This window comes from Hemicordylus capensis, chromosome 3 (assembly GCF_027244095.1).
Source record: "Hemicordylus capensis ecotype Gifberg chromosome 3, rHemCap1.1.pri, whole genome shotgun sequence".
Lineage (NCBI taxonomy): Eukaryota > Metazoa > Chordata > Lepidosauria > Squamata > Cordylidae > Hemicordylus > Hemicordylus capensis.
In genome coordinates, this window is record NC_069659.1 from 324904181 (window position 1) to 324924303 (window position 20123).

Genomic DNA, 20123 nt, shown 5'->3' on the forward strand with positions numbered 1-20123 from the left:
CTCTTCAGAACTCAGAAATGCCAGAGGACCCAATAAGATAAACAGAGAAAAAGGCCTGTGTAGCAATGAGAGTGCCGTTATGAGAAGTTTAATACACAGTGAAAAGATTAAAAAGGCTCACACAGGAGAAGTGCAAATTATTTCAATACTAGATACAGCATAATGTAAATTTTGGTAATATGCAAAAACTAGAGCAGACCCTTAAAAGGCCTTCTAAAGCCTTTAAATATAGAAAAAATAACTTCAGAAAGGCAGTGTCACTGTATTTAAACTAGCTGAAGAATGGAAAACTTCTCGTGCACCAAACTTACTTCTGTAGCAGCTGGAGTTCCACAGTTGTGTCCATGAACTCCTACACATTCCTTCACCGTGAGCGGATCCACAAGCCAAAGAGCTACCGTAGCAGGCCAGTTTCCTCCCAGATTTGACACTGTGTTAAGGAGAGTCATGTAGGTTCCTCCAATGAGTGGATCGCTAACTTTGGCATTGAAAGCCATTATAGCAACATACATGCTGTAAAGTGTGACCTGGGGAAAAACAACCAATACAAGCAAAATCAACCGGGGGTGGGGGGGAAAGAATTAAAGCAACTGCATTACTTTGGAGCTAATGAAACATCCAATATTCCTGAGCTTGCTTACTGACAATGGATGCCGGCGGGGGGGGGGGGGGGGGGGGGGCTCAGTAGGAAGTCTGAAGGTTATGCACATCTTTTTTTACAATCATCATAGGGAGAAATAAAAGAGCACCAGTTTTGCAGCCATCTTATTAGGGCAATGTAAGTGAGACGTGGAAAAAGATACAGCCTTGAGTTCAGATCCTCCTCTCCTCAAAATGTTTAGTAAGGGCAACATCTAACATGTCATCGTCACATCACATGATGAGGCGAGTCTCACGATCAATGAGACTCGCCAGATGTCATTAGGCAGAGAGAGCGGGCTTAGCCCACTCTGCCCGCAGACGAGCAAGCCTGCAGTCCTGGGCAGCCAGATCAACCGCCCACACGACTGCCAGCTCCATCAAGGAGCCAGCAGGGATTGGAGGCCGTGCAACCCCCGGAAGTCCCAGGATGCCCCACGCGAGCACATGGAGCATCCTGGAGGGACCCCCGAGCCCAGGAGGCTGCTTGCAGCCTCCCAGTCAGGGGTCTACTCGTGTGCCACCTCACTCCACAGCGACACATGAGCACAACACCGAGGTTAATGGAGCACTCTCTCCATTAACCTCAGCTAAGGGTCGTTTTGGCAGTTTGCTGCCAGGAGCCGCACAGCTCCCGAGGCAGCACATGATCACCAAAAAGCGGGCTAGGCTCCCTTAGCCCGCTTTTTGGCAATCGTGAGAATCACCTCAGTGTGTTTCCCCTTCCTCATCCCTATCCTAGCAGCAGCCAAAAGCACATTTCCCTGATTAAACATTACAAGAAGAGAAGGGTAACTGGATGCAGGGCTGCTGTTTTGGGTGGGAACACTATAAACCACACCATGTTTAGTTCAATCCTTAGGCATATCCAACACAGGAACAGATAAGATAACAGAATCAGTTGTAAAGATTGAGAAGGGGACACCTGGGCTTTCTTTTCCTACACAGATTAAAAACAACTTTGTTAGCTGCCCCATAATAAATAGTTCTCTGGGCTGCTCCGAATAGAACAGAATAAGATATACAATTAAAATACAAAAACATTTTTAAAAACCTATTTTAAAAGGCCTGAGTGAACAAAAAGGTCTTCACCTGGCATCTAAGAAGATAAAAGTGACAACAGGCAAGCCTCACTGGGGAGCTATACCATAAATGGGGTACCACCACTGAAAAGATCCTCTCCCTAGGAGCCAACCATCTCACCTCATTTGAACTCTAAGAACAGGGTCTCTGATGAAGATCTTAAGGTCCAGGTTAGGTCATATGGACAAGGCACTAACCTAGATTAGCTGGACTAGACTTTTTTAAATATAGCTTTAGTATCTACTCTTTAGAAGAGTGAATGGTGGGAACAAGCTGTCAGAATTGGGCAGGTAAGGTTGAGACAATTATAATTTTCGGATTAGTGTTACCCCCAATCTGCTTGAGAGCCCCACCTCCTGCAAAGAAGGAAGGTCACTCCTAGAGAGATGCAAAGTGCCAGTTGTCACAGCTGGAAAGGTGACTCTGTGAGAAATGGAGGAGGAGGATGTTAGCATGGAACTTGGGGGAGAAATGACTGAGAGAAAGGAAATTTGTATAAAGTGAACCTCCCTATTCAGTTTGCACCATCAGAAAAGAATGTTTGAGGGATGAATAATCAGGAAGGTTTTGCTGGAAAGCATGCTCAAGGATTATGGGGCCTGCATCATTCGTGTGTGAGGGGTAGATTGTGAGGAGGCTGACAGAATGTGACATGGAAGGAAATATTCTCCAAAGAGAGAAAATATAATTTGTTTTGGAGTAATTTAAAATTTAAAAAAGCTGTCCTCCCTTATCCTGCATTTCCTCCAGCCCTGGGAATGCAGAAGCTGATCTTCCTAACTAGAGCTGAAGGTGTTTAAACCATGTTGGTGATTTATAATGTAGTAATAATGCAAAATGCAATTCTGGATAAGATTGTCCCACCTTGTGTTGCTGAGGTCTGACTAGATGCTGCTACAAGGTCAATACAGACTCAGTTGATAGCAGGTACTCAAGAGCATCACTAGCCCACAGCAGGGTGAATGGTTTCTATAAGGATATCTGCTGCTTAGTGGCCCCAATTCTGAATTAGTGTACCTACTGTGGGAGTCCAGAGACAAGACTTTTGCCAGCTACCCTGCACCCTAACAGACCTTAGACGGACTCACAGTCTTGACCTTGGATTTTTGCCAATATCACCTAGCAGTTTAAGCTCCTGTACAGACTCACTTAAGAAGGCTTAATTTATCCTAAAAGGCTATAAAAAACAAACACACACATTAATATGCATTGCGTAGACAACTTCACAGCAATCCAGAAGTATCGGGTTTCTATCACTGGTTTTGACAATCCGTGTAACACTCAGTTTTTTCTTTTAAAATTACATAGAATTTCAAAAGCAAGCACTTAAAGTAGTATCCTCTTATTGGAAGATCCCTCCATCGATGGAAGGAAAGTTACACAAGGGTCCTTGTGTCAACACAACTCTCATTACGTGAACCCAAGGATCTTTTGACGACAAAGTGCTTAGATGTGATGTGTTTAAACCAAAGGTTTAGATGCCACATTCAATTTTTGCACAGCTAAAAGAACAATAATATACCCAGATGTAGGAATTTCCATCATGCAGATTTTCTTTGCTGTATTTCTTTGTTGAGCATACTATGGAAGGTACATATTTCAACCCTTAAAATAAGATTGAAATTAACAGCAACAATTACAAATTCATAAAGGAGCAGACAGGTGTATAATAAGAAATCATGTATGCCTGAACTGGTAGCACTACACATTGCTCCAATATAGAAGGGCTGGGCGGGGGAGAAAAGGCTAAATTTCACTTAAGCCAAAGACTCCACTTACATAAAATAAAAAATATATAGCAACTGATTACCTGATGCAAAGCATAACTCAGCAACAAAATAATATAGAAATAGATAGGAAATCCTCCATCATATTTTACTTTTGGAGTCCACCAAACCAAGAAAGCAAATTCCAACCCAAATAGTAACCTGTAAGAAAAAAAGAGATGGAGGGGAAAGCTTGAGTCAATCCTGTAGGGGATCATCCTACAACATCATCACACCAACAGGAGCTAACAAGCCCAATCCAAGATTTATGACAAGTAATTATCGGATGGGAAGGCAGCTTAAGGTCTACTGGTAGAACTATTCACTATCTTCTGGTCAGCCACTTAGTGTGCAGCCACCTAACGGCACAACAGGAAATGACTTGACTAGCAAGCCAGAAGTTGCCAGTTCAAATCCCCGCTGGTTTGTTTCCCAGACTATGGGGAACACCTGTATCAGGCAGCAGAGATATGGAACGATGCTGAAAGGCATCATCTCATACTGCCCTGGAGATGGCAATGGTAACCCCCTCCTGTATTCTACCAAAGATGACCACAGGGCTCTGTGGTCACCAGGAGTCGACACCGACTCAACTTTACCTTTACTTAGCGCACGCTAGTTTTGGAGAATGCTAATCTCAGTGCACTTTAGCTGATCCTTCTTGTTTTCTTAAGCAAGAAAGCATAAACAAGGCTCACATAACTGGTAAGGAAACCCAAAACGTACAAATGTTTTGTAATGTTCACAAGCATCAGTGAATCACGGGGATTCTACTTTTTAACCAACAGCTGACACAAATAGTCCAGCTCATACAGAGATAGCTAAACCACTAGACTTTTCCTAGACTATAAAGGCTGGAAAGAAAGGTTGATAGGTCCACATAGGCTACATCAATAAAAGCCACAGAATCAGATTCAGAATTAGTTTCCAGACAGAAAGGGCCCAGAAGCTCCAAGTAACTCCCAATACAGATAATGTTATTACAGGAAAAAAGGCAACTCCTCTGCAGTTGATGCAGGGCCAACCAACAAATAACAGAGATAATGTGCCTGTTTCTCCTTGCAATAAGCAACATGTCCGGGGAAAGGGATTCTGGATTGGGACTGTGGCATGGGGGAAACAGAGCTTTAACTCTCTGCACCTACCATGGTTGTGATCTGGATCACTGCTCCATCTGCTGCTATTTGTCCCAGAAGAAATTGTCCTATTGATGCCAATTAGAGCTTGTTTTTCTGGGACAAATAGGGGGTGAGCAGGGGGCATCTGGCTTAAGAGCACAGTGGGGGCAAAGGCTTAAAGTCTCCTTCCCACCATGCTGTAGTCACAGACTGGAATCAGACCCCCATGGGTGCTGTTTATGGAGTGGGGGAAAGAAAGCACCTGAACCCTAATAACAGGCTTACTATAAAGTGTAATTTAGCCCGCGGAAGAAGGAAGATAAGAATTTGTGCTGTCACCGATTAAATTCTAACGATCCAACTACAGTTTGGTTCAGCAAGACTACCTCACTTCACAATAAACTGCACCATGAACAGCAGGAAGGAGTTCAAGGCTGCATAATCACTATAAAGTTCGCCAGTTAAAATCTCGACATGCATATCTCATTACTTTTAATGGTTATAATGCTATAGTTCCATGTTAACAAATTACTCAGAATATATAACAAGTCTAACAATCAAGGCATTTACCTAAACGGCATGGCTTTGTAAAATGTGTTTAGAGGCTGTGGACCTGCTGTGTATTTGCTGATAATCAGAGGCAATATGATCTGCAGTGGAACCATGGGAACAGCAAGCAGAGCTAAGTGTTCTTTAGGTACTCCTTCTTCTACCAGTTTGAGTCCCGTCACTGCATCTGCTGCTGAGAAGCCAATCTGCAATACAAGAGATCTTATACAGTTAATACTAAAGACATTACTAGCATACAAAACATTTTACAGTGGGCTGGTTCGGACATCACACAGAGCCATGATTAAGCCTTGGCTTCACACAATGTCCCAAAGCCTTGGCAGCACACATTCCCCCAACCCCTTCAAGGGCAAACCTCAGAAGAATTCCAACAGTGGTTAAAAAGGAGTCAGGATCAGTTGTGACATCTAAACCAATCTGGCCTATTCCCACTGGAGGTCTCAAATTAAACCATGATCTGAACCCATCTTCAAATGTTGGCTTCAGATCATGGTTTGATTTAAGACCACTAGTTAGAAAAAGCCAGGATCTGTCAGTTCAGCACATTACATCCAATCCTGGCTTGTTTCTAACCACAATTGGAAAGTGAATTATTCCAAGGCTATTGTGTACTCAGGGGTGGGGGAGAATGTACAAACACTTCTGCGGCTCTGAAGCATTGTGCAAGGCCAAGGTTTAATCTTGGCTCTGTACAGTGTCTAAACTGGCCCAACTTCTCTCACAGCAAGGTTTGAAATATATCCTTATTTTTCCTATTGTACCAATTATATACAAGGACTTGCTGGTAGACCCATCCATGAGTTATTGAGGATCTGTACCCAGGTCCAAGTATAACAATCTGGCCTAGATTTGCGGATAAGGACAAAACATTTCCCTGCTAACTGGAATCTTGCCTGCATGTATGTGAGAGTATATTTCAATAGAAGACTCTAGGCAGCTAGTTGCCCTGGGCAAGTGGCTAACTAAAATGCTGGTCCATCGGTGCTCACTACTTAAATGCTAGTAAATTGGTAGTCACTATTGCCAACAACCACAGATACAAGTCAAGCAAGCCTTGAATATTATGCTAAACCCTGCACACAAATACTGCTTGAAATACTGCAGTTTGGAGAGATACTCTAGTACAGTTTCCTTTAGTCTCTTGTACCCAGATGTCAGTCAGCTTCCTGGAAGATTAAGGTCATTTTGGAAGCAGCAATTTTCCCTCAGAGGAGGGATGTATCCGCAAAGGATGCTGGGTTGTCTCAACCTCCTGCTCCTAGACAGAGCCAATCAAGAGCTTTGGCTCATCTCAGAAGGGAGGGGCAATCCCCTGGAACTCCAGTTCTTCGCCCTGTCTCGCTCCAGAAGGGCTGTCTTTACCGTTGCTCCGTCTTAAGGTCTATGGTTATTCTATTTGAGTTTTCTGCCTGCTTCTTCTCTCTCCCTTGGCACTAGGGAGGGATAGCAGGGAGAAGTGGGGGAGGAGAATTCAGTCCTCTAACGCAGCTCCGAGGCATCCTTGATATGGCAACGGAGACTCAGCGTAGTGAGAGAGAGGTGTCTCCTTCTCTCTCCGAGATTCTGTGGCGCACTCTGTGTGCCAGGCCCAGTGGGTAGCGGCCTCTGCTCCCATACCCCCCCTCAGGTCTGCAAAGCCGCCAAAGCCTCTAAGAAGGCTAAGAAGCGTGAAAAGGAGTTAGCTGTGGCCAGATCGGCTGGCAGTCCAGCTGTGCCCCATAGCTCCGCCCTAGGAGAGCTCCTCCAGGATGGTGGGGGTGAAGCTGCCGCAGACACCGATCCTCCGGTGTTGCAGCGAGAGTCTGTGGCGATGGGGGACTCAGCAGGTGAGCAGTCGGTGGTTTTGGTGGGGTCGCCAGGCGCGGGGATCCCCAGTCAGCCCCTCCCGCCAAGCGCTTTTGTTCTGTGGCGGCGGCGGCCGCTTCTCCTCCGGGGGCAGGCATGGATGAGGATGACGACGACATTCCTCCAAAATTTTCAGCCTTACTGAGGCGCGTGGTGGCCGGGGAGTTCCAAAAGCTCCCCTGGCCGCCTCTGCCTGTTACCGCGCCGCTCACCACTCCACCGTTTCCCGCGCAAACCCAGGCGTCCACCATTTTGAGCCGCACCGATCCTCAGTCCTCTCCCGCTCTTGATGGTGGGCTTCCCGCCCTGCCTTCCTGCCCCCCGAATGTTTTGCTGGCTGCCGGGGGGGGGCGCTGCGCCCTCCCCGTAGAGTTCCCTGATCCCTCTGAAGCCTCCGAGTTGGACCGTGAGGAAGGGGAGCTCTCTGGGAATGAGGATGAGCCTGCTTCTGCTTAGCAGACCAACTACCGCCTGTTTCCCCAAGCCGATTTCCAGGTTCTCCTGAATAAGGTCAGGAAAACGTTGTGGTTGGAGGGGGTGGCCCAAACCGTGCCTGAAGGCACTGAAGGAGATCCTGTTGTTCTCCCCTCTTTGCACTCACAGGAGGTCACCGTCCCATGTCCCCAATTGTTTTTAGACGTGTTCCAAAGTGAATGGGATAGGCCTACCGAGGGCAAGGGCCCCCCTCCTGCAGTAAGGCGCATGTAGAACTCCAGTACTATACTCATGAATAAGCTGAAGGTGCCTCTGGTTGATGCTGAGGTGGCCACCCTCGTCACAGGGGCAGTGCTTCCAAAGGAGGGGGAGGGTGCCTTAAAGAATGTGGAGGGCAAGAAGTGTGACGCTGCCCTCCGCAGGTCCCACGAGGCGACAGCACTTTCCCTCAGGGCCTCTAATGCTACTTCTATCTTCGCTAGGGCCGCTGTCGTCTGGGTCAAGAACCTCACTCCCCTGGTCCCCCCAGAGCTAACCAGTCTCCAGCAGGGCCTCAATGAATTGAGGAAGGCAGTCAAGTTCATGGCGGATTCATCCTTGGACGCTGCTCAGTTGTCTCCCAGGGCCCTAGCATCCGACGTTACTGTAAGGCGCCACTTGTGGTTAAAAAATTGGAAGGTTGACCAAAAGTCCCGGTCTAATCTTGCTAATCCAGCGTTTAAAGGGGGCAAGCTCTTCGGTGAAGTGCTGGAACCCATCTTGATTCAAACAAAGAACAATAAGAAGGCAATGCCATCCGCTGTGGCATCTCAGTGCTAGGATCGGTGGTCCTTCTCTTCAACCACGTCTGGCTTCAAGGGATACAAACCTTCCTTTCGTTTTCACCAGAACAGGCCTGACAGGTTGAACTGGCCTAAGAATCAGTCTTCCTTTCGGGACAATTCATTTCAGAAAAACCAGCAAGCTAACCAACCTGCCAAGCCCGGTTTCAAACGCAATCAGACCCAATGACTGTCCTCAGGCTCCTCTCCACCAGGCTCAAGCTCTTTCTCCAGTGGGGGGCAGGCTGGGGGAATTTGCGTACGTCTGGGCTCAGACTTGTACCGACTCATGGATCCTACAGATGGTCGCATCGGGGCACTCCCTGGAGTTTGCTGTGCAACCCCCAGACCGATTCCTACCATCACCAAGGTCCCGCAAGGAATCCAAGCACCGCTTGATGATGGGAGGCCATTTGTCACCTTCTGTCCATTCAGGCGATCAAACCCGTCCCTCTGGGGGAGCAGGGGAAGGGGGTCTATTCCATCCTGTTCCTAGTTCCCAAGAAGAACAGAGAGTGGAGAGCTATCCTAGACCTCAAGTTCGTGAACAGGTTCCTCCGGAGGAGGAGTTTCCGCATGGAAACTCTTCGCTTGATATTGATGGCCCTCCAGGAGGGGAACTTCCTGGCATCAGTGGATTTGAAGGAGGCCTATCTTCACGTGCCCATCCACGAGCAGGACCGACGTTTCCTGAGGTTTGCTTACCGGTCCCACCACTTTCAGTACAGGGTGCTCCCATTCGGTCTTTCGACTGTGCCTTGGGTGTATACCAAACTCATGGTGGCACTTGTGGCACATTTGAGGACCAAGGGCATCCATCTTTAGCTGTATCTGGACAATCTGTTGATCAGGTCCCCCTCCCTCCTCAGAGGTCAACAGGATGTCCAGCTGACTCTCCGTCCTGGAGGCACACGTATTCATAGTAAATGGCCCCAAGAGTGCACTTATTCCCCAAACCGAGGTTCTCCACCTCGGTGCGGTGATCAATACGGTTCAGGGGACGGTTTGTTTAACCTCGGAATGCAGGAAATCTCTGATGGCTTGCTGTTGTGGCCTGATCTCTCGTCCCAGGTCCGATGTCCTGTCCCTGTCTCAATTGCAGGGGCGCATGGTATCCACCTTGGGCAAAGTTCCCTGGAGTCGCTTCCATTCCTGTCCGTTCCAGTGGTTTCTCACCAAATATCAGGACCAGGTGATGTGCAGGTCCAGGAGACGCGTCAATCTACCGCCTCGAGTAGTGCGGTCCCTGCACTGGTGGGTGTCACCAGCCACGAAGAAAGGGATCTGGTTCCTTCCTGTGGATCGGGTTCAGGTCACCACAGATGCCAGCCTCCTGGGCTGGTGAGGGCACTGTCATTGCCTAGTGGCACAAGGTTGTTGGATCGAGGCCGAATGCACCAATTCCATCACTTGGTTGGAGCTGCGAGCAATTTGATTGTCGCTAGCAGAGTTTCGCCACTGCCAAGGTTCATGTCAACCGGCAGGGTGGGTCAAGGTCCCGAGCGCTGATGTGCGAGGCATCGCTCCTACTGGACTGGGCAGAGCAGCATTTTCTGTCCTTATAGGCCGATCATGTCAGCGGAGTGCTAAACAAGGTTGCGGACTGGCTAAGTCAGTCATAGATAGACCCAGCAGAGTGGTCTCTGGATCCTGAGGTCTTCCAGCAGATCGTTCTGAGGTTCGGGCTACCAGTCATGGACCTATTCGCGACTCCAGGAAATGCCAAGCTGGGGTGTTTTCTTTCCAGGTATCGCTCCCCCAGGGCGGAGGGAGTGGATGCTCTGACATTCCCATGGCCTCCAGGCCTGTCATATGCCTTTCCGCCATTTGCCATAATTCCTCAGACCTTTCGACGGATCCGCATGTTGAGGGCAGAGATCATTCTGGTGGCGCCACACTGGCCACGCAGACCATGGTTTTCGGATCTGGTGGAGTTGTCAAGCCAACCACCTCTCCCACTGGGGTCTCACAGTCATCTTTTGCACCAGGGTCCGGTATTCCACCCGGATCCAGAGTGGCTCAATCTCTTCGCTTGGAGATTGAGCGGGGCTCTTTAGCATCTTGTGGCTATCCTAGTCCTGTCCAGGATACGATTTTGGCTTCCCGGAGGCCTTCTACAGTCAGGGTTTATCAGTCGACCTGGAAGTCCTTCACGTCCTGGTGTAGCTCTCAGGCAGTCGAGCCACTCTCCGCATCTGTGGTTCAAGTGCTAGGTTTTCTCCAAAGTGGTCTGGATAAGGGGCTCCGCCCTAATACGCTGTGTCACCAGGTCTTTGCTATTTCTTCTGTCTTACAATCGCCAGGGTCTTCTTTGTCCCAGCATCCGCACATTCAGAGATTCCTCAAGGGGGCTTCTGTCCTTAGGCCTCCTATATTGCACAGGTTCCCAACTTGGAACCTTAATTTGGTCCTTCGGGCTCTTACCAAGGCTCCGTTCGAACCTTTGAGGTCTGTGCCTTTGCGCTTACTTTCATTTAAAGTTTTGTTTTTGGTTGCCATTACTTCCACCAGGCGGGTTTCAGATCTGCGCGCATTGTCTGTGCGGAAGGAATTATGTCTGGTTTATCTAGACTATGTTTTGTTGCATACTGATCCAACTTTCCTTCCCAAAGTTAACTCACTTTTCCGTAGGGCTCAGGAGCTTATGCTGCCCTCCTTTTGCCCCAACCCCTCTTCACCTAAGGAACGGGAATGGCACACCTTGGACGTGCATAGGGCAATAAAGATTTACCTAAGGCACTCTAAGGCTTATCGAGTTTCAGTATCCCTATTTATTTATTTCAGGGACTGTTCCTTGGGTAAGAAGGTTTCGACATCTACTCTGTCACGCTGGATCTGTCAGTGCATCCAACTAGCCTATGCTGCTTCAGATACTCCAGCTACAGAGGGGATTACAGCCCACTCTGCCAGGAGTGCGGCCTCCTCTGCTGCTCTTGTCACCTTGGCTCCCTTGGTGGATATCTGTCGAGCTGCCACGTGGGCCTCACTTTCCACCTTCGTGAGGCATTATAAAATCCATGATTGGACTTCGGCAGATGCAGCCTTTGGGAGGAGAGTCTTGCAGCAGATGGTTTCTCCTTGAGGCCGGACTTCACAGCTCCCGTCCTGTGGGTCATAGGGGCTATGGTAGGTCCCAGCATCCTTTGCTGATACAACCCTCCTCTGAGGGAAAATGAATCGTTGGCACTTACCTGAAAGGTCATTTTTCTCGGAGGTATGGGTTGTATCCGCCCCCACCTGCTTGTTCGTCCGGTTCCTAATCTTCTTCTGTCCTGAAATCCTGCACCCTACTGTCCCCTATATTCATGTGGGGTGGTTTCCCTCCGGGGGGGGGGTAGTTTTCTCTCCCTGAGGAGGTGGAAGGCTTAGTTAGTCCGTGTAACCTACCAGAACTGATTTTTTTGTGCCGAGTTTCAGTGTTTGTTATGGCGCATTTGTTCTTTGCTTGCCTGTTTTCTTGTTTCCTCTCTTTATTCTTCTGGAGCATTTCTCAGAGCTGGCTACAAACTGGAGTTCCAGGCGATTGCCCCTCCCTCCTGAGATGAGCCAAAGCTCTTGACTGGCCCTGTCTAGGAGCAGGAGGTCGAGACAACCCAGCATCCTTTGCAGATACAACCCATACATCTGAGGAAAATGACCTTTCAGGTAAGTGCCAACGATTCATATAAATTTAGTAGCCATTCTCAGGGCAGATATGAAATATTATATGGAACAGACCTCTAGATTCAGAAGTCCAGAGCAATGATCCAGGCAACAATCTAGAAAGAGAGAGGCCCAGTTCACAAAATCCAACAAACCCTTGCTGAGCCCATACACTCCAATTCCCAGGATCTCCAGTTAAAGTTATCAGAGAGAAAGCACTGGGAAAGACTACTCGTTGGCACTCAAGTTAACTGCTGCTAGTCAGAGTAGACAATACTGGGCAAGATGGACTAATAGTCTGACGTAATATAATGCACTTCATATGTACAATGACTCTGGCAACTGTACAACTGCACCAGTGTAGCATCCTCTACCAAGCTATTACATGAGTGCAACATCACAGGTTATAATGTGTAGTGGCACCACAGTGCCCCATCCTAATTATTTATTTGCCAGCACAGTGGCCCGCAGAACTGAACCAAAAGTCTCAATGTAAATGAAATATAGTAACACAAGTAAAGACAGCACATATTCTCAGCCGGTAATGACAAACCCCTCACTCACTTTTGCCGTTAAAATCAGGGCACAGAACGTTAGGACGGCTGGCATTTTGATTATTGAGAAAAGCAGCTTATATGTATCCATGATGCCCTTTGTTTCTTCTTTTGCTGGAATCACTTCCTTATTTTCTTTTTTCAAGAGAGCAACCAAGGTGGTAGTTATTAAGAAGACAGTACCCCAGAAAAACAGGAAATCTGAAAAGACACACATTTATTTTCACTCATAATTCAAAAATTTTCCCCAGTATAAAGACACTTCACACTAATAGCATACACCAATATTGTGACTAGCTTTGAGCTGCAAAAAACCATTAATGTTCCGTGTAAAGATGGAAAAAGCTTTTCTTAAAGGCTTCCTATTTCCAGCTAACTTTTTATTCTAGGCTTTAATCCATCTCCACTAGAGATGTACTCAAGAGCACTTTTTAGGAAATGGGATTGGAAACTTTAAGGAAAAGAAGAGCAGGTCCTTACCTGTTCTCTGCCACCCTGTGCAGTTTCCTGCTGGGGTGGTGCAAATCCCAATAAACCCCCACGCTGCACTAGAACGCACATGGTGCCTGCACATGCACGGGTACCATGTATGTGCTGGTGCCATGTGGGGGTTACTGGGACATGGGCCGCCCAGCAGGAAGCTGCATGGGGCAGTGGAGAGCAGGTAAGGATCTGCTCTCCTTTTTCTTAACGTTCCCAATCCCGTTTCCTAAAAAGTACTCGAACTGCACTTTGAACCACAGTTTGGGCACACCCCTAATCTCCACCCCTTTTACTCTGCAGCAGCTTATTAAAACAGGACTTTACCTGAGAAAACGATGTAATAGCGATGAAATGCACATGACAACACTTCACCAAACAGCCTCTTTAATATAAAAAAGCAGGATGTTAAATTAAATGTGCAAAGCAAACGTTTCTGTGTAAAAATAATCAGTGATTTTATTGCCATCATCAGAGGTGCTCTTTTTGGCATACCAGCTGGTAACACTTCCAGCCTTAAAATACAGTAGCCAAACCGAAAGCAGAAACAACTGAGAAGGGAGAGTTCACTCATTTGCTTCTCAGTTGTTTCTAAGTTTGGTTTGGCTAATGTATTTGAGACTTGAAATATTACCAGCTGGAAAGAGCACTCATGATGGTGTTTTACACAGAAATGCTTGCCTCACTTACGTGTTTGTAAGTTTATTTTAATATATTCTGGTTTTGCACATTTAAAAGATTATTTTGTAACTTTTATATCAGAGAAAGTGGTCTGTGTGTTGTAGCCTAACTCATTATTAGAAGCAAAGCTGCTACATCAATTTCTATAGGAATATATTTGGGGACCCTAGTGAGAAACAATGATTCAAGTAAAGATGAAACAGCAGCATTTTATGAACTCACTTACCTGCTAGAAGCACAGGAGAGGAAGAGCCCATCTGCTTCCCACCCAGTGCTGCCTGGGGTGAGAGACCAAGTGTGTGCTGTTGGCCCTTCTGCTGCTACCTGCCTGCTCCTGTTTCCCCTGTGAGACTGCAGCCTGCTACCTCTGTGTAACATCTGTGGGGAGTGTGTGCAGGACTGGGGCCAGGGGTGAGTGACTCAGTAGTTCCTTCTGGTACCATCTGCCCAGCTCTGGGCCTTTTATAGGAACACTGCCTATTTCCCAGTCTGCTAGAAGCCCAGCAGAGGAGAGGAGAGGAAGAGCCCATTTGCTTCAGAGGAGAGGGGTCGCCCTTTGGGAGAATCACTTCAGGGGATAACTAAGGCGAGGGCCAGGCTGTTTAGCCCAGGATCCCTCGTGGGTGTGTAAAGGTGGGTGAGTATTTTAATTCAGCTTATGTTGAAAATCCTGGGTGAGTTGATCTGGTATGTATTACAGAGACTTGGCTGGGGGAGGCTGGTGGCCCAGTCTGGTCCCAGCTTCTCCCTCCAGGGTACTCTGTTGAGAAGCAGGGGAGGGGACGTGGACGGGTAGGTGGAGTGGTTATGGTCTATAAGAATAACCTCTCCCTGACCAGAATCTCTGTTGAAGTGTCTGACCATACTGAATGTGTGTACCTACATTTGGGGACCAGGGATAGACTGGGACTTCTCTTGGTGTACTGTTCACCCTCCTGCCCAATGGAATCCCTAACTGAGCTGATGGACTTGGGCTTGGAATCTCCCTGGCTTGTGGTGGACTTCAATATTCACTTTTATTTTACAATAATAAAACTGCAATATACTCCATGTGGGGCTGCCTTTGTACATAGTCCGGAAACTACAGTTGGTCCAGAATGTGGGAGCCAGGTTGGTCTTTGGAGAAACCATATTACTCCTTTAAAGCCCTAAATGGTTTGGGCCCAGGATACCTAAGGGACCGCCTGCTCCCAAGGGTTGCTGCCCGCTTGACAAGGTCATCTGAGAGGGTTCTGCTCCAGGTGCCGACAATGAGTGAGGCTCGGTTCTCGTGCACGCGGGACAGGGCCTTCTCTGTTGCTACCCCCAGACTCTGGAATGCTCTCCCAGTGGCTATTCGCTCCTTGGTCTCCATCACAGCGTTTAGAAAAAGTGTGAAATCTTGGCTTTTTGCCAAGGTATTTATTTGATTCTCTGCTGCTGCTGCTCTTTATAGTCTTTATTGCTTTTATGCTTTTGTTTTTAAATTTTTTAATCAAATTTGTTTAATATTTTCCCCCACCTAATATTTTAATTGTGTCTTTTTTACCATCTTGTGTTAAAGCAATCTCAAGGTGGTTTACAGCAAAAAAAAATTTTTAATGAAAGGCGGTATATAAATTTAACAATCAATCAATAAAACTACACTGGCTGCCAATATGTTTCTGGGCAAAATACAAGGAGCTGGTTATTACCTATAAAGCCCTAAACAACTTAGGCCCTGGATATTTAAGAGAACGTCGTCTTTGCCATGAGTCCCATCGCCTGTTAAGATCATCTGGAGAGGTTCATCTGCGGTTGGCGCCAACTCCCCTGGCGGCTACTTGGGGATGGGCCTTCTCCATTGCTACCTCTGGACTTTGGAATGTGCTCCTTGTTGAAATAAGAGCCTCCCCATCTCTGGCAACTTTTAAAAAGGCACTGAAGACACATTTATTCACCCAAGCTTTTAATCAGATTTATAGTTTTAATATTTTTAATGTTGGGTTTTAAATCAATGTAATGTTAATTATTTTAATGTTGAAATGATTTTAATTGTAAATCGCCCAGAGACGCAAGTTTTGGGCCTTATAGAAATGTTAAAGACTTCCTCACTCCCAACCCTGAATTACTAGCAGCATTATGATAAATGAAAATTAATTTGGAAGCATAATAAACAAAATGCAAATGTATTCTTAAAGTGAAATTTAAGTGCAGCCATTCTGAACTTACTCATGTTTCTAATGTTTGTTTGTTGTTTCTATTTGATGAAACCACAGTTTACAATTTTCCAAAAGAGATCGCTAGTTAGTGCAGTGTTTACGGTGCAGTGGCATCTAGAACATATTGCACCAAAACCCAAAGTACATGTCAAGCATTCACCTCTAAGTTTCTGTTCAGTGCACTTTTTTATGACAGCAGCCAGAATTGTCAGGAGACAAATGGCAGGAGAGAAAAGCTTTGCATTTTGCTTCCCAGAAAAATGCAGACGAGAGACTGGCCTAGTCCACTGTCCTATGACTACTCGATTAGCCACATATAAATAACCACAGCTATGTAAAGAAACTGAAATCACTGAAATTATTTTCTGTTACAGATGTCCTTCCAATTAATAAGCATAAACTACTGTTTTGCTGCCATGGATAACAAAATAAATCACCCCATCTGTCCTTATTTTGTTTGATTCATCTAGGCCTAAGACACTATGATCTACGTAGTCTTTTCACCTGAAACCTCAAGTTTGTGTTTCAGGGTTTGCAGATTTTGTAAAGTTAATTAATCTAGTTTGCTTTTCAAACATTAGGATTAGAGATGGGATTTAAATCTACAATAAAGGTTAATCATAAATCTGCGTTAAAGAAACAATAGATCAAAGAAGCAGCAGCACTCAAAGTTTTACATAGCAAGAAGTTTCCTATTAAGTGAGGATTGGAATGCTAACATATTTCTCAAAGTTATGATTCTGTATAGTCATGAAAATTTTTAGAATAAGAGAAGTGTAAATTTAGATGGATTCTAGATTGCTTTTAGCACCTCTCTTGATTCTTCTGGGCAACTGTAAGTACGACTGAGGTAATTAAGAATTAGGAACTAAGCTCCTTAACATCACTTTTCACATAAAGCCCATTGTAATGAACTATGTTTTGGTTATGTCTTATGCTTTGTCTAGGTTTTATGTTCTATATATGCTGTACTAGAAGTTATGCAAGTAAACTAGTATTTTTACAGCAGCTTTTTCTCTTGAGTGCTTTTCATATATTTATTACTGGCTGTACATACCCTTGTGAACATGAACCCACATAGCTGCATATGCTCTGCATTGGACCCCTGCACACTACCATTTCCTGATGTAGCTTAAGACTATCTAAATATGGAGGTGTGAAAGATAATTTAACTAGACACAATCCACAACATTACAATCCAGTTTTATGGTCCACTGTGTGAAGCATACCTCAATGGTGATTTTTTTTTAAAAAAAAACTGTATAGAACTGGACACAATAGGTCTTAGTGACAGTGCAAGATCACAAGTTTGGGTATTACAAGGATTCAGCAAAACACCCAAGTAGGGATGTAAGCAATAAAGGTGGTATAATGAATAGAATCTTGCACTTGGCCTGAAAGACACAAGTCAGGGGCGAAGCTAGGGGAGAGGGGGCCTGTGTTTGCTCTGCTCTCCAGTGACCCCTCGAAGCAAGGGAGATAATGAAGAAAATAGGGAGGAGTGTTGCTGGGGGGCTCTCAGGAGCTGGGGGTCCAGGTTCTTTGAACCCATCCACTCAATTATAGCTACACCCCTGCCATGAGTTCCCCCCCATGGACATAATCCTGAGCTGTTTAGCAAAAAGGCAGGATATAAATGTGATAAATTCTGTCCACTACAGGATCTGGAGTTTCTGCCCAAGATTATTTGTATTAACTTAATTTGTATTCAAATTATTTGTATTAACTTAAAAAAATAATTCTTCTCTCTTTTACTTTTAAAACATAAAACCTTAATGTTAATGCTCTCTTAACGTTTAATTATTTAATTCTGTGAAACTTAAAATAGGCTGACTGATTTGCAGTATTTTGTTGGCCCTCAGAAAGGAATTACAACACTAATCCTATTTAGATTTGTTTCAATATTTGGGGTTTTTCTTTTCCTCCCCAAGGAGGAGGACATTCTTTTTCATTCTGTTGAGATAGCTATGGGTTTTGTGTATACTGTACTGCAATTTGATAGCACCTACACTAGCTGCACTGCATTCTTCCAACGGGAGGGTTACAGGGTGCAGATCAGATTTGTCAGGGTTAAGACAGTATTCAGAGCTAGTATTATGATATTGCAGTAGTGCTTTGACAATTAGGCCTGCTCAGCTTTGGCCCTCCAGCTGTTTTTGGACTACAACTCCCATAATGCCCAGACACAGTGGCCAAGAGCCAGGGATTATGGGAGCTGTAGGCCAACATCTGCAGGAGGGCCAAAGTTGAGCAGCCCTGCATCTGATAGCTATTGAGTTTTCAAAACATTAAATTAGCTAGGCATAAGGTTACATCACTAAATTTAATGATGAAAAGATTTTAAACTTTGATACAGCTCTAACTTCTATTTATCTGGCATATTTGTATAGTGCCCACTACCGAAGTCTCTAGGCGGTTTACAAAACAATTTAAAACATTTAAAAGTTCAAATTAAAATAATTAAAAACTACTAAATACCTAAAAACCTTGGCTGAAGAAATGTGTCTTCAGTTATTCCCTAAAGGCCAACAGGGATGGAGCAGCTCTAATCTCAGCAGGAAATGTGTTCCACAGCTCTGGGGCAACTACAGAGAAGGCTCACCTTTTCATATTAAGATACCTCTGCTAATGAAACCAGTAAAGGAGGGAAGCCGATATGTTTCAAGTCGATAAACCAGTGAAATGAAGTGACAAACAGGTGCTTCTTTGCCCCTACTGACTGGGCAAAGAGGCACCTTTCAAAGTGGTGATTTTTTTTTAATTTTTTTTTTTTGAGGAGGGGGGGAGCAATTTACCCTATTCAAACCCAGCATATCATTTGCCCAGTGGTTGTTGCTGGTGTCTACCTTGTGTTTCTTTTAAAATTGTGTGACTTCTGGGGACAGGGAACCATCAGGGAACTGCCTTGGGATTGTTTTTAATGAAAGGCAGTATATAAATTTAACAATAAATAAACAAAATCTTATTATTATGTATTATTATGAGTTCTATTAAGCCACATAGATAACTTTTTCATTGAAAAGTGGTGTGTAAATAATAATAAGGCATCAGTCCTAAGCATCAGTTAATTCAGCAGGGCTTACTTCAGAGCATAGAGATATAAAGTGCAAGGACTATGGCTGGGATCCAAAAAGCAGTGTGGGCTTGCCCAGCAGTGTCTCTGCCTTCTCCCTTTTGAATGGCGGATCCCCACACCTTATCAAACGCCACATTTCATACATTCCTCAGGCTCAAAAGAGGGATGCCATGCTGCATGAGAGTCTGCTATTCAAGAAACACCAAGCCAAATCTTCTTTGGGTGAAGAGAACTAGTCATGCACTTCTTTGGGTTCAACCTCAAGCTGTGAATGTTATAATAATCATTAAACTTTGTCCAGCTATCAACCATAACATAAGCCACTGATCACTGTAAGTAGTTGTAGGAAATTATATGAAAATAACAATATATTTTAAAAGCCAGTTCTGAACAGTCCATCACCCAGCATGACCATTGACCAAGAATCAGAACCAGAGCCGGACTATAAAACTTGGTTCTCAGTACCTCCCGTTGCATTCTAAAGGACAAAGTAAACAGGCCGCAGCTAAGTGCACAATAAAGAAGATGCAAAACTGATTTCGCATCACAGTTTTTGGCCAGGAAACAGGTATAACCTCCTGGATATCCCAGAATGCATGCCTTTACTCTTCCTCAGATAAGAGAATGGCTGCCAGCCATTCATTCATATGGGGAAAAGGTATATACTTTTATTAAAGTAAGGTATATACAGCATATTATGGACAACATTTTAGTGAGTGGAGGATGTCACCCTGACATTGGGTGGTCTTGCTACTACTGACAGGGAGCTCATGATGTCCCAGTGCCTTCTGGAAGAGAAACAGTGTTTCCAGTGCTTCTCTTCCCCACCTCTCAGATCAAACAAAATCCTGATTTTTCATCCCATTAAGATGGGTATTCCCAACAGGGGGTACTAGTAACCCTAGGTACTTGAAGGGCTCCCAGGGAGTACTCAGAGCCCTCCTGCCTCCCCACACTACAGTTGCACTATTTGTTCCCACCCACCCAAGGAACACCAGTTTGAAACCAATATGTTCTCAGCTATGACCTCCTCCTCTGCTACTGACTGGATAGCTATGTGCTGAAGCTCAGCATACCCATCTCCTCAGCTTGACTGACAGGCTTCAGAAAACTAGCATTGAAATTAATAGTACAGCACACACACGTGCACGCGTGCGCACACACGCACACACACCTGAGCTGAATGTTTGTGATACAAGGGTACACTTGTCAAAAAAACTTTGGGAACTCTTC

The 20123-nt window shown here is 45.4% G+C and overlaps 1 protein-coding gene across 1 annotated transcript in view; it reads right to left on the reverse strand.

Annotated features, from left to right (window-relative positions):
- Nucleotides 1-20123, reverse strand: part of SLC33A1 (solute carrier family 33 member 1) — a 28827-nt gene that overhangs the window by 5989 nt on the left and 2715 nt on the right. The window contains exons 2-5 of the mRNA XM_053305609.1: nt 12484-12674; nt 5177-5361; nt 3533-3650; nt 312-527 (exon numbers count right to left, since the gene is read on the reverse strand). Of these exons, the coding sequence (XP_053161584.1) occupies nt 312-527; nt 3533-3650; nt 5177-5361; nt 12484-12674 (710 nt within the window). The remainder of the gene's footprint in view (nt 1-311; nt 528-3532; nt 3651-5176; nt 5362-12483; nt 12675-20123) is intronic.